We start from the raw sequence: 14,149 nt of genomic DNA on the forward strand, positions 1-14,149 counted from the left end.
TTTAAATAGTCTTCATTATAGTCCTTCAAGATTAGTTTCATTTTATGTATGAGAAAACGAAGGCTTAGAAAAGACTAAACAAACAATTGGCTAGCAGAGCTGTGACTAGAATTTTCATTTCCAGATTCCAAATCCATTTTCTTATCACATCATCTACGTTATGATGTTAAACAGTAAACACTTTGCCTATATGAAGACTCACTGTCATCAGCACTACCTATGACTACGAAAAATGTGACTGAATGATACAGGCCATTTTTTGCAAAGAGCAAAATTATCCATATGTTATTAATTAGTTTTTGAATATAGAGAGAATCTAAAGAGAAAATTTATAATGCTCTCAGTAGCCTCTATGAGGTTAAAGGTGTATTTTATCCAGAGTATCACAGCTAAGACCATGTATAAGAATGTTGATCATTCCATTTTTAATTAGCCATAACTGTCTAATTTGCATGTTCAAGGTATTCACTTATTCAAAGGAGGGTTATCATGAGCTGTATTATTCTAAACTCTGGAGATGCGAGGATAAACAAATTTCCAAGGCCCTCATAGGATTTGTATTCAAGTGGGGCAGAGAGATTCCCTAGATAAACAAAGTAAGGACAAATGGTTCCAGGAATTCTGAAGGAGATAAACAAAGTAATATGGAAAGAATAACCAAAAGGAGGGTCATCTTTAAGTGAGCTGGTAGGAAATGCCTTTTGAAGAAGATGACTCGCTGAGCTCTTATCAGTGAGAACTAGTCAGGCACACAAAGAGCTGAGCTAGTCCAGGCAGGAAAGACAACATGAACAATGCCTGGAACAGGAGAATTGATGTGTTTAAGGATGAGAAAGTAAGCATGCTGGACTACAAAGAACCAAGGGGAGTATGTAATGGGTGAGAGTGGAGAACAGGGCAGAAGAAGCAAAATACAGAGGAAGTTTGAGCAACAATAAAATTGGGTTTTATTCTAGATGCAATGAGGAAACCATTTAAAGAGTTAATTTACTTTCCTTTTTTTTTTTTTTTAAAGTCACTCTAGCTGTTATTTGGCAGCAAAGTCCAACTAGGTAGTTGTTATTTTAGTCCAAGATTAATATAAGGATGCTTTCTCAGAAATTATAGCAATAGAGATGACACGACAAAAAAAATTAGACATATTTTGGTGACCTGGCCAACAGGATTTGCCTAGGTATTGAATGGGACAGAGAAAATCAGGGAATGCAAAGAAACAAGCATGATATCTAAACATCTGTCGTCAGGTACTAGATGTGCTGTGGTGCCACTTACTGGGATAGGGACGTTCACTGAAATAACAGCTTTGGGGTCTGGGGGGTGGGAGGAATAGAGAATGGAAGGAGCTTTTTTTTTTGTCTTTTTCTAGGGCCACACCTACGGCATATGAAGGTTCCCAGGCTAGAGGTCTAATGGGAGCTATAGCCGCCGGCCTACGCCAGAGCCACAGCAACGCCAGATCCAAGCTGTGTCTGTGACCTACACCACAGCTCACAGCAACGCTGGATCCTTAACCCACTGATGAAGGCCAGGGATCGAACCCACAACCTCATGGTTCCCAGTCGGATTCATTAACCACTGAGCCACGACGGGAAGTCCCCGGAAGGAGCTTTTTTAAATACATAAAATTTTGAGATGAATTGAGATCCAGATAGGTCACCTGTCTGGAGAAGATGGAGACCTGACTTCTGTCTTCTCATCTGCCACTTCATTCTCCAGAGTGAAGCAGCAACTACTCTCGTTGTTTGAGCACATCAGACTTTTTCCCACGTCTCGGTCTTCACTTGCACTAATACCAGGACACAGAACAATGTGCCCTTAATTCTCTCTGTACATCTTCTAGTTTTCAGCTTAAATATTACCTCCTCAAATAAAACTTCTATTGGATTTTACAAACCTGGATTTTTTTTCTTGATAGAATTCATCATAATTTGTAATTTCATATGTATTTGTGTATTGATTATTTAATAACTATCTCTTCAATAGAACATAAGTGCTGTGAAAATAGACAATATTTGATTCTTTTTTAAAGTGGCACTGTATCTCTAGAATCTATAACTTTAGTTTCTTTATAAAAACGTCATTATTGTAAAACAACTGAAATCTAAGGGTGTAAGATATTAAGTAAGCAAATATAATTGAACTTCTTTCATTAAGGCTGTACCTTCAACATGGTTCAAATAGCTATTCTTTCTAAATATCTGGCTAAACACAAGAGTCAAGGGCAATAATAATGATTTTCATTTAAGTTTAAAATATTTATTTATTTATGTGTTTGTTTGTTTTTTAGGGCCACGCTTGTGGCATGTAGAAGTTCCCAGGCTAGAGCTCAAATCAGAGCTGCAGCTGCCCCCTACACCACAGCCACAGCAAGGCGCGGAACAAAGCTATGTCTACAACAGACACCACAACTTGCAGCCACACCAGATCCTTTAACCCACTGACCAAGGCCAGGGATTGAACCCGTATCCTCATGAATACTATTCAGATGCTGAGCCACAATGGGAACTCCTAGGTTTAAAATATTTAAAAGTATTTTTGTTTTATTCACTTAAATAATATTTTTAAATTCCTATTATGTTCATAACATGGCAAAACACTGGTAAGACAATGGTAAATGATATTTCTTTCAATTAAAGTATTCATAAAATGAGTGGTAAAATCAAATATTGTAAGTCAACAGGTATTTACTGAATTTTAAGAACTATGGTAAGTTCTGAAGACACAAAGATGACTAATGCATATGCCCACATCCAAAGAGAAGGAAACAGAAACATGCTTGACTATAACATGTATCTGTGTTATAGGATATAAGTATAATATGCTAAGTCTGATTAGGAAGTACCTAACACCACCTTTATGAAGAAATGAGGGAATCTACTTGGAGAGGCGAACTTGAGGTAGCCTCCCAAAGGATGGATAGAAAATTTTACAAGGAAAGAAAATGGATCAGGGCATTCCAGGGGTAAGCATGTGCAATTTACACAGATTCCTTCTAAGATAACCACAAATAAGGGCATTATTTATAAATAATGCTTTCTTAGTTTGTCATATACCATAGAGGAAAATATTAGTTTTCACTGACTGACCTTATTTTCTACAGAAATAGATAAAAGAGTAATCTTAAATATTCTAGATTATGCTGTTTCAAAAAACAAAGTATGTACACCTTCAAGATAAAAAGCCAGATGCAAAAGACATTCTGGCTCACATTTCAGACCACAACATATTAATAATGCTGTGTTTTCAAAAGGACCAGTTATGCCAACATACAGCAAAACATCAGCATAAAATCCATTGTTCTGGCCAACGATGTCAGTTTAGCTCTTTTCACCTGGCCAAGCACACTCTCAAAATACCAGTTCTCTCTTTGTAACTCCTGGAACAGAGAAGGATGAAAAATTTGAATTGCAATTTATTGCAACTCTTTCTTCTTTTACATCCTCTTCCCCAGAAAGGTCATTGAGGCAGAAATTTTGACTCTCTTCCTTTCTGTGAGTGTCAAAAGATCCTAAATCCTAACAGTAACTATTTGGGTAAAACAGTCCTTTCAGCAGACCTACTTTATGGTGTTGAGGTATAGTGAATATATGAGATTGCCAAGGGTTTATACTTTTTTCCATTTTTCTTTCAATGTGTTTAGCATGAATAATGAGGAAGTAAATGACACCCTATGAGCACATATGAGTCCCTATTTCATAGTTTTTAGTGCAGATAAATCTGTCCTTACTCACATGGTATTAGGTAGGCAAAATTCCAACTTTAAGTCTCCAAGCCCACTCTACCATTCTAACTTTTCTCACTCTTTCACCTTCTAGCTTCAGAAATATCTCATCTCACATAAATCTCAATTGGGCTATTCCTGGGTGGAATAAGATTCTTTGGCTAACCCCCACTTAAGCATCCCCTGAGCATGTTACATGAGAAAAGAAGGACTATTTTTCATGGTCTTGAAAAGCAGAATGTATACAAAATTATCCCTAGCTAATGAAGAATGAAGAGGCCCAGTAATCCTAACTCTGAACTTGCGTTTGGGATCTTGAGACATCACTCTACCTCATTGGTTTTAAGCCTCTCATCCACAAAATGAAAAAACTACATGGTCAAAGGTTTGTTATGGAGACTAAATAAATTCACATATTTGAAAGTTTTTAAAAATTAATATAAAACCCACTAAGCCTTTTACTAAAATCAAAGATAGACACACCTCCACTGAATCATCTACCACTGCTTCCTTCAAAGGTACCCCCTGGCCTTGCCTCTCTCAAAGGTAGTGTAACTATCAGCTTGATTTTCCTTTGATGATTCTCCAAATGACCATTAGGATTGCCTGGCTGAGTGCATAACTCCAGTAAGCTGAGCATTTCTTTCTGTAGCGCAGAACCTGACACAGGAAGGTAGTAAAGGGAAATACGAGGAAATAAAAGTTTTAAACAATAGGATGAGAAATTCTTTAAGCAGAATATAGAATGAGAAATTTGAAAACACTGCTATGCCTTCTAGAATTTATGAGAGATAAATTGAAAATGTAGAATCAGGAATGGGATCCCTATTTCTGTCCAGTTACAATATAACAACCCAGCCCATCTCCAAAAGTAAGAGAAGATACTGATCAAAAAATTTCAGATTCCAGTCCTATTACCAAATGACCATCTGGTAGTACATTATGAATGTACTTTTATATATTTGGTCCTTATGTTGTGAATAATGTAATTTTATAACATTTTTGTGTTATTTGCTAGATGTATACCTTTAAAGTAAACCACATTTTAAAACCATATCTTGACATTCTTCACCATTCTTCTATAACAGAAGTCTCCAAAACATGTCTTAGTCCCAATAGGCATAATATATGACAATTTCTTTTTTATTAATTCTTGTTGAAATTGGTCTTGTTTATTTGAATACCTGAAATACTGGTAGATAAAACTGTTTTATAAGCCACCGAAGTTTTTTTCTGGCTATTTCCTATTTTAATTATCTTTCTATAAATACTAACAAGCCAGCTCTTCTCCTTCAGAAATAATACCCAAGTATGGTAACAAAGAAGCCTTTTGCCTTAATCAAAGGAACCACTCTTCAGCCTAAACTCAAGTGACAGATTCAATTGGATTTTTGACTTGTATAACAACCACAAAGAATCTATCAGCTCATCCAGCAAATAAGCTTTCTACGTGCTTGTCATTTCTGCTGCAAAGGAATTATCTTGGAAAACAGTGGCTTGTGAGGAAGACCATATATAACCTAAGAGACGCTCAACTCATGAAATAGAGATCTTGGTCTAAACCTTTATTCCCTGAAAGCAGTTCTCAGGCAATCAAAAGCTATCTGGAAATCTCCGTTTTCACTGGGAACTTGTAAAGTATTTTCCCTCCTACTTTGCTTGGATGAAGCCACATACTATCCTCAGCATTTCAAGAAGTTTCTTCTCACATAGGGTTGAGCATTTCCAATTCAGTTACTTAAAAAGAATAAATTATGGCCTGGAGAGTATAATTCCTAGATTTCTTTAAGGTGAGCAATATTTCATTTAATTTCATAGACTGATTATTTTTTCTCTTATAACTTAAAACCTCAAAATCATCCATCCTGCATTAACTTAATATGATAGATAAAAACAGCTGCAGGCACTCAAATCTAACCTGTATAGGACACAAAAATCAAAGATTATTTTCCCTTTGATACATGAAGAAAAGGTGCCCAAGCTTGTTCTCACTAACTTATGAAATGCTTTCAATCCTGCCTATTTGAGTGAAATGGATCCTAAACCATTAAAAAGGAGCAACATTGCTGTAAGAGCTGCCTCACTTGTCTCACCTCCCTTCTTCCTCCTGCTAGTAGGTTTCTGTGCCAAGGACAATGGGTGGCCATAACTGTCCATGTTGCCATGGAAAGTAAATCCCATTGCCTCAGAAGCTGGATACATTTTTCAGCTTCAAGAAATATACATCTTCAATCAATCTTTATATCAACTTACAATAAAATTTGTTAATACATGGTGAAAGATTTGAATCATCTCTATCCCAGTCCCTTATCTTTCCTGAAAAAAAAAAAATGTCAGGAGTTTCAGGAAGTCTACCAACATTCCTGCTTGGCATTTATACCCTGTCTGTGCTAGTGCCACTGTCTGGCAATGAGACACAGGGGAACTGAGAAAGTTGTACAGCTAGCATTACTCAAGGTTTGTGCTTCAAAGTGCTCTTTCCCTTGCCCTTTTATGAGGAAGATAATTATAATTTCATGATTTCATCATTTCACAGAGCAAGGCAATTTTGTCCACCCAAGAGCCTGATTTTGCATTTACATCAAATCTGGGGACCTGACAGTTTGATATCTGAAATCACTTCACAATATTTTTGTGAGCATAGACCCAAGGTAATAGTTAAAATGTATCTTATAGCAATAAATAAATAAAATATGTTATAGAGTCCGTCATTGTCACTGTAAAAGAGCCTTTCTTTAAGGTTCTTTTAGATTTTTCCTAAAAAATCTTCAAATAAGTTTCTAAATGTTTTGCAACAGGGTCCTCACAGCCATATATATGTGAATATAAGTTATCTGATACTGCTGTCTCTACACATGCACTTTAATTTCCCCAAATTCTGGACTTTTTCCACACCAAGGGTTGGAAGTCAATTTAAGATTCTGATAGCCTTTATAGCTCTTTAGCTATTGTTGAAAAACAATTTAATGCAAAGGGAGTTGTGGTAAGTCTGTAGAAAAGCATTTAAATAAGCTTTTATATACATTTTCTGATATTGTATTTAACATAGTAGCCTCTACCATGTTCACAATGTCATATATAGAAAAGTATCTATTGCCCTTGCCCTTAACATTTATGCAGAATGAATTACAATGCTTCATGAATCAAAATAATACATTGGTTATACTGTTTGTGCAGTCATACATTTTACCCGAATTTGTTTGCCAAGAAAAGGGAAAGACCTCATTTTATATATACACATGCTCATTGTAAAGATGTAGGACAAATGATACTAGTAATTAAGGACAGGGTAAAATCATGAACTGACTACATGTCTTTTAGTTTCTTTCTTTTTGTATTAATTTTCATTTATTTATTTTCAAAACTTTGAACACCAATTATGTGTGAGGTCAAGTCTACATGTCTAAAACACATAAGTAAACAAAATAAGCATAAAATTCTTGCATTTTTGAATTCTAGCATAAAGAGACACAAACTAAAGTATAAACATAAATAAACTGAAAATAAAGAACATATCTAAGAGGTCTGGAGAGTGCTAGAAGTACAGATTATAATTTTAAATGGGGATTCATAGAAAAAGGTGACAATTATGCAAAAAGGCTTTAGGGAGATAAGGCTGTTGGCCAGTGAGAATGGTTGGGTAAGAGGGGGAGAGAGGAGCCAGGGAAAATAATCTTGGAGAGGAGCTTGTATACACATTCAAGTAATAGTATGATGATCACATATTCATGAATGAAAAAATCAGCTAAATCCATGTCATTCAGTCTAATATTCCCTGAGCCTACAGCTAACATGCATTTAAGTCATTCCTACTTATAATAAACTATAAGTTTAAGTTCAACTTACAACTAACAAATATTATTTTCAGACTTATTTACACTTTTGTATCACATTTCTATGCATTTTTAATTAACATTTTTCACTTTTTCATTATAATTATAATCTTCTTTAGGATAAGTAATTAGTTCTCTATTCACTATTTCTCTCTATTATGTTTTCTAGACCCAATAGACATTCAATAAATAGTATTAATTACAACCAGGAAAAACAGACTTAATACTCTGAGTTTCAAAAACTCTTAGCTTGGGAGTTCCCTGGTGGCTCAGTGGGTTAAGGATCTGATGCTGTCACTTCTGTGGCACATGTTCAATACCTGTCTCAGAAACTTCCTCGTGCCACGATCGGAGCCACAAAAAACAAAACCAAAAACCCCCACTAACTTAGATTCCATGAATCACAGTGTTCAAATCTTCTGCTTTTTGCCTCAGCTTCCTAAAGTGCAATTGAAAACCAATTAATAAGTTGTCAGATGTGTGAAACTTTGTATAAATGCAAATTATAATAAAATATGCCCCTTGTATTCTATAAATATATGAATAAAAAATAGAAGAGATAAAATGCAGGGTTCTTAACACAGTTTTTCAGAAAAAAAGTATAAAGGAAAGAACACTGAGAAAATCAAAACACTTTATGATGACATCCTGTAAGCTACTGACCTGAATTTTCAGCTCTGACGGGCCAATTTCCATCAGCTAATACTAGATACCTGGATGGTACCATGATTAGGCCCTCAGGAAAGTTCTGCCCTCCACATTGATCCATTTCATGCTTTGTCTATTCCCAGAATCATGTCTCTCATGATTTTTAAGCTTGTCAACCTCCATCTGAATCCCAACTTACAAATGATGAGTCCAGTACTTGAAGTATTTTTATAATTCTAAGATACCACATGGCCATTTATATCAGGATTTTCTCTGATTTGTGTTATAATAGACTATGGGTAAGCCTCAAATTTATTTTGTCTAATATATTTTATTCTAAAGTTTTTACTATTTCCAAATTCTCAAAAGAAGTATGAACAAATTTACTCAAAAGATTGCTATGAGAAATATCATATGAGCTTATCCTAGAATGTGATTATTTTTTCATAAAGAAAACCAAGATGCTATGTTCAAAAACTTTGAGTCTACTTTTCTTATAGACACAATGAAATGGATTTTATCTTATTTAGAGACATACAAAACATTCTCCCATTCAACCTCTTGTTACAAATTGTACTTTGTCATTCACTATTCATTTATTTTATATCTAATTATCTATCTCCAGCAATGTACTAGAGACTGTGCAGATGCTGGGGATATTACGATAATTAGGAAATCCTCTATGCCGTCTAGAAATTTAAAAGCTTGTGGAAGAGAAATAGAGATTGAAATTCTTCTTTGGTTAAGGCTCTCCAGGATACTATAGTTCAAAAGTGTGGAAACAGAGGAAATAATCCATGTTTACCAAATTAATAGAAGCTAATATAGAAACCAGTTGTATAAGCCGACTGCCTATTTATAAATTTTGAGTTAGTGATATTTCCTCAGACTCATGTAAACGTTCTGAATCATCACCAAAAGAAAGCTTTCCTAATATCAGGTTATAAAAGAAACCAAGTTAATATTCAGAAGATTGCCTAGTAAGCATAATATTAGCGTAAAGAATCTGAGTAGTCATAAGCTATACTCTGACTATAATAAATACTGAGGAACTTGCTCAGCCCTTATGGACTGATATTCCCCCACTGTGACTCAATAGTCAGTTTCTCTAGATATAATGTCCGCTATTTTACAGACCAGCCTAGCACAGCAAAATCCTAGCTCTTGCTTCTTTCTCCCTCAGGATCTTTGGGGTTTTTTAATAAACACTTACCTTCTTCAAGCCAATTTAAAATATATTTGTTTCTGTTTGAGCTGATGCCACCCATTCACTAGGTGATACAAGAACACTTTCATGAAATTTACCTTAGGTAAGTGCCCCCGTATTACCTAGCCATTTTTTAACATATTGTCTATTCTTTAGGCATGCTATGTATTTAATGCATTGGCAGAAAAATATGATTTGCAGTAAGCTATTAGAACTACTATATGTAAAAGGACTTTTACATTTGCCAAAAATTACCTCTTGTCTGTCTGTCTGTCTGTCTTTCTTTCTTTCTTTCTTTTTTCTTTCTTTTTCTTTCTTTCTTTCTCTTTCTAGGTTGTAAAAATGATGATTATTGTTGTGGTGACATTTGCCATCTGCTGGCTGCCCTATCATATTTACTTCATCCTCACTGCGATCTATCAACAACTAAATAGATGGAAATATATTCAACAGGTCTACCTGGCTAGCTTTTGGCTGGCAATGAGTTCAACCATGTACAATCCCATCATCTACTGCTGTCTGAACAAGAGGTAAAAATAAGATTACCAAATGCAACTTCCTTGTCACTCCTGGCTTTGTTGAAAGCATACAATGTTCCAGCCTCTTGATGCACATTTAAAATTCCATAGGAACTATCAACTCTCATACTAAGTGAAGTAAGTCAGAAAGAGAAAGACAAATACCATATGATATCACTTACATCTGGAAACTAATATATGGCACAAATGAACCTATCTATAGAAAAGAAACAAACTCTCATGGACATGTGATTGCCAAAGGGGAGGGGAGGTTGTGGAATGGACTGGGAGTTTGGGGTTAGTAGATGCAAACTATTGCATTTGGAGTGGATAAGCAATGAGATTCCACTGTATACCACAGGGAACTCTATCTAAACATTTGTGATGGAAAATGATGGTGGATAATGTGATAAAAAGAATGTAGATATACGTATAACTGGGTCACTTTGCTATACAGCAGAAATTGACAGAACATTCTAAATCAGGTATAATAAAAAATTTTAAATAAAAAAATAAACACCCTGATATATGCTTCAAAAAAATTCCAAAGGAATGGAAAATTGAAAAATTCACTGAAAGGCGCACAGAGCTAGATATTTTTGTAGACTCTTCATAATGAAATACTCACCTTAACAATTATTGTCCTCAAAACAATGCTCTTAGAGGTTCTAACTGGACAACTTTTATACAGGCCAAAATCTCCTTCCAAACACTTCAGGATTTTACTTTCCAAAGAAAAGAAATACCCTATTATTGAAGGAGGTAAGTTGAAAATGTGCTCAAGTCCCCAAATAAATGAAGATGTTTCGTAGAAATGCACAGACTGAGAGATGATGGCATATATGAGTGGACTCTATTAAAAAGGATGTTTTGTGAACAGACTTCAAAAACAGAAGGTGTTGTGAGAGTAACAGAAGCAATGGTAAGGGGAAGAATCCCATTCCTCCTTCCTCCATAGTGAGGTCAATTAGTAAGTGAGATGCAACTTTCAGGGAATGGGCTAAGAGGAATTTGAGGTGGTGGCAAGGGGGAAGCCATCTTTAAAGTGAAGTTGTGAAAAAATATTCACAAATTTATGACTGGAGAAAAAAAAAAAGGTAAACTGTGGCTTCCAGATAAAAAAAAAACACTCTAGTTGTAATATGAGCACATGAAGGAATCAGGTTAAATATCATAGGGTTAATAATTTCTTCAATAAACCAATGTGGTTTAGCATAAGTAGAAACAGAAGTAACTACATGACTTAAACCCTAAGTTCTCTTTCCAGTTGGGCCTCTACCACACTGTTCCTTAAGTCTGCTTAAAATGACTTAATTCTTACTCTTTTTCATTAATGCATAAGCCATATATCAATTTAAGACACCTCATAAGCAGTACATCTGTTTTTAATCAACTTCATTTAACGGTTTACAAAACCAAGGATTTTGCGCTGTCATATATGATTAGATAAAAACCATCTAGATTAACAATTAATTTCAATATTTAATGAGACTAATTTATAAATATGCAATTATTTCTGTAAGAAGCTATTACGAAATATGTCATTTGAAGTGCTTTAACCAGAAAGTCTAATTCAATTACACTTATGCAAATGTATAAAATTATTGAAGAGATGTACAATGTCTCTTTGGCATATTGATTACTAATGCTGTGATTTTACTCTTGGATGGCTTGCTTCTCACTGATGGAAAATTACGATTCAATTCAAACTGGGACTGAGAAGACTAGTACCAGTACTATGGCATAACTTCTAAGAATTTGAATAGAAACTGAAATTCAAAAACTGAGTTGGTTTAACTGCATAAAGTAGGGCTTTCTGTGGCAGTTGAAGGAAATTTCCACTTGAAAACATGACCTTTTCTTCCTGTGTCCTGCTTCTCCAGATTTCGAGCTGGCTTCAAAAGAGCATTTCGCTGGTGTCCTTTCATCGAAGTTTCTAGCTATGATGAGCTGGAGCTCAAGACCACCAGGTTTCACCCGACTCGGCAAAGCAGCCTGTACACTGTGACCAGGATGGAGTCCATGACAGTGGTGTTTGACCCCAATGATGTGGACAACGCCAAATCCAGTCGGAAGAAGAGAGTACCTCCAAGAGAGCCAAACTTCAACGGCTGCTCCCGCAGGAATTCCAAATCTGCCTCCACCACTTCAAGTTTCATAAGCTCACCCTACACCTCTGTGGATGAATATTCCTAAATCCATTTCCTGAGCTGAAAGAGTAGGGTGTGGCCATTATGGTGCCACCATAGGCCCCCATACTCCTGATTATTTATCAGCCCTGTACTACATATTCTCTGGAAACAGAAGGGCAATTTTTAGGCAGCTATGTTTCAAATGAACAAGGTAGCATATAAGTGTAAAAAAGACACAATTAAAGATATTTGCCCCATCAAAAATGAAATGGGCTTTAAATTTATTACTGAAAACTCTGAATTATGTAACAGAAAAGTGTATCTGCAAAACATAAAGTGTTCCATTTTTCTCATTTAAAAACTGCAGTTTATATTCGTGACACTAAAGTAACACATGAATTTCCCAAAAGATTAAAACAGCTTTAAAATACGATGTAAGTGAATAAAAACAAAACCAGTATAAAAGGAAACTTTTTCATCTATAGCTATAAAACTGAAAAAAGCTATATGACTTTGGTAAAAGTTAGATGACTCTGGTAAAATTTTACTACCAGAATGATGGCAAATCAACCTCCAAGAGTAAGAATAAATGAAAATATTTACTCAAGAGAACTGATTCTATAGAATAATGTGTTTTTAAGATTTAAAGGTTTCTTCTATGAAATATAACTGAAAAGAAATCTAGTTAAATTATTATGCAGCTGTACATGTTATTCTCTTTATTATTTTTTCTGGCTTCAAAGGAAAAAAAACAATCATTTACTTTTTGACCATTACATATTTTAAAGTACCAAGCTAAGAAAGAGTCAATGTTAAGACCATAACATGACAAGGCAAATCCATAGATCTTCCTTATTTTATTTTTCACAAATATTTTTAAATTTTTTTTAAAATAAGTATGTTATAAAACACTAAACATGCTTTATAATGAAGAAGAGAAGCATCCCATTTATCTCTGAAACTGACTACCAATTTTTAGGCAAGAATTAAATACAGTAATTCATAGCTATTATGGCAGAGAAGAGCAGGAACTAGCTCCAAGGAAAATGTGTTTCTCCTCCATAACCCAAGTAAAAAGCTTAAGGTGGATATCAAATTAGCAACTGTACAGCACTCTTATTCGCTTCTCTTCCCTTAAGAAAAATAAAGTAAGGACATGGGGAAGGTATGAAAAAATATATTCAAATTCAAAACAGTAGGAAAAAATTGCTATGTACTATCTATATGTACTAATATACATATATGTAAATCAAGTAAGATGGGGAAAGCTGAATCAACTGTTAGACTAGAAAGCTGGACAACATTTGGATACATGTAAACTAATACCAGGAAAACAAGAATATAATACACCCCTTTCCACAGAAAGAGCTTTCCTTTTGTCAGCTTAGTTAATTCAAAAGTTCCTCCAGAAATAAATGAGCTGTGGGTCCTAAAAAAGTATCTGTTTTACCATAAAAAGAAATACACTAACAAATTTCGGAGAACCACAACAAAAAAAGGTACACCATTAAGTGCGGAATTTATCTTCCAGACCTCAGCGGTTATAAATCATCTTTTCTTGAACTAGAGATATCATCAGTCCTGTGCAAGAAAGCAGAAACCTTAGAGAATGTGGATCAATAGTACACACTTCTCCCTTAAAATATTTAGTTAGTTTTTTTAAGCTATGCAGCTAAAATAATTACTTGTAACACTTTATACCGGATTGTAATGCCTCCACCAATTCAGAACAGACTATTTTTTTGAAGATCAAGATAAAAGCAATTATTTCAAGAGAAATATCATGGTCTATTGCTGCCACAACATTAAATTTTCCAATCCTACTCCCTATTTTGGACCTAAAGCCAGAAGTATCTAATTGTTCCAAAGTGTTAAGAGTCTAAAAAATATATGTTTAAGTTGAATTTCTTCTGATGACACCAATAAACAGACACACATACATACATACATACATACACATACAACTGTGCAGACACATACAATCAGTTTAATGTATCTAAGAACTTCAAAGATTAAATTCAAAACTGAATGCTGAAATAGTCAGCAGCAATTAGAGTTGCCACAGCTTATAAAGTCTGTGAGGCTTTTAT

General features: G+C 34.8%; 1 protein-coding gene across 1 annotated transcript in view; it reads left to right on the top strand.

Annotated features, from left to right (window-relative positions):
* Positions 1–12,658, top strand: part of TACR3 (tachykinin receptor 3) — a 55,289-nt gene extending 42,631 nt beyond the window's left edge. The window contains exons 4-5 of the mRNA XM_047799049.1: positions 9,743–9,939; positions 11,811–12,658. Coding sequence (XP_047655005.1) covers positions 9,743–9,939; positions 11,811–12,123 — 510 coding nt within the window. The 3' untranslated portion in view covers positions 12,124–12,658. The remainder of the gene's footprint in view (positions 1–9,742; positions 9,940–11,810) is intronic.
* Positions 12,659–14,149: the final 1,491 nt, after the last annotated feature.

The sequence above is a fragment of the Phacochoerus africanus genome, chromosome 10 (assembly GCF_016906955.1).
Source record: "Phacochoerus africanus isolate WHEZ1 chromosome 10, ROS_Pafr_v1, whole genome shotgun sequence".
Taxonomy (NCBI): Eukaryota; Metazoa; Chordata; class Mammalia; order Artiodactyla; family Suidae; genus Phacochoerus; species Phacochoerus africanus.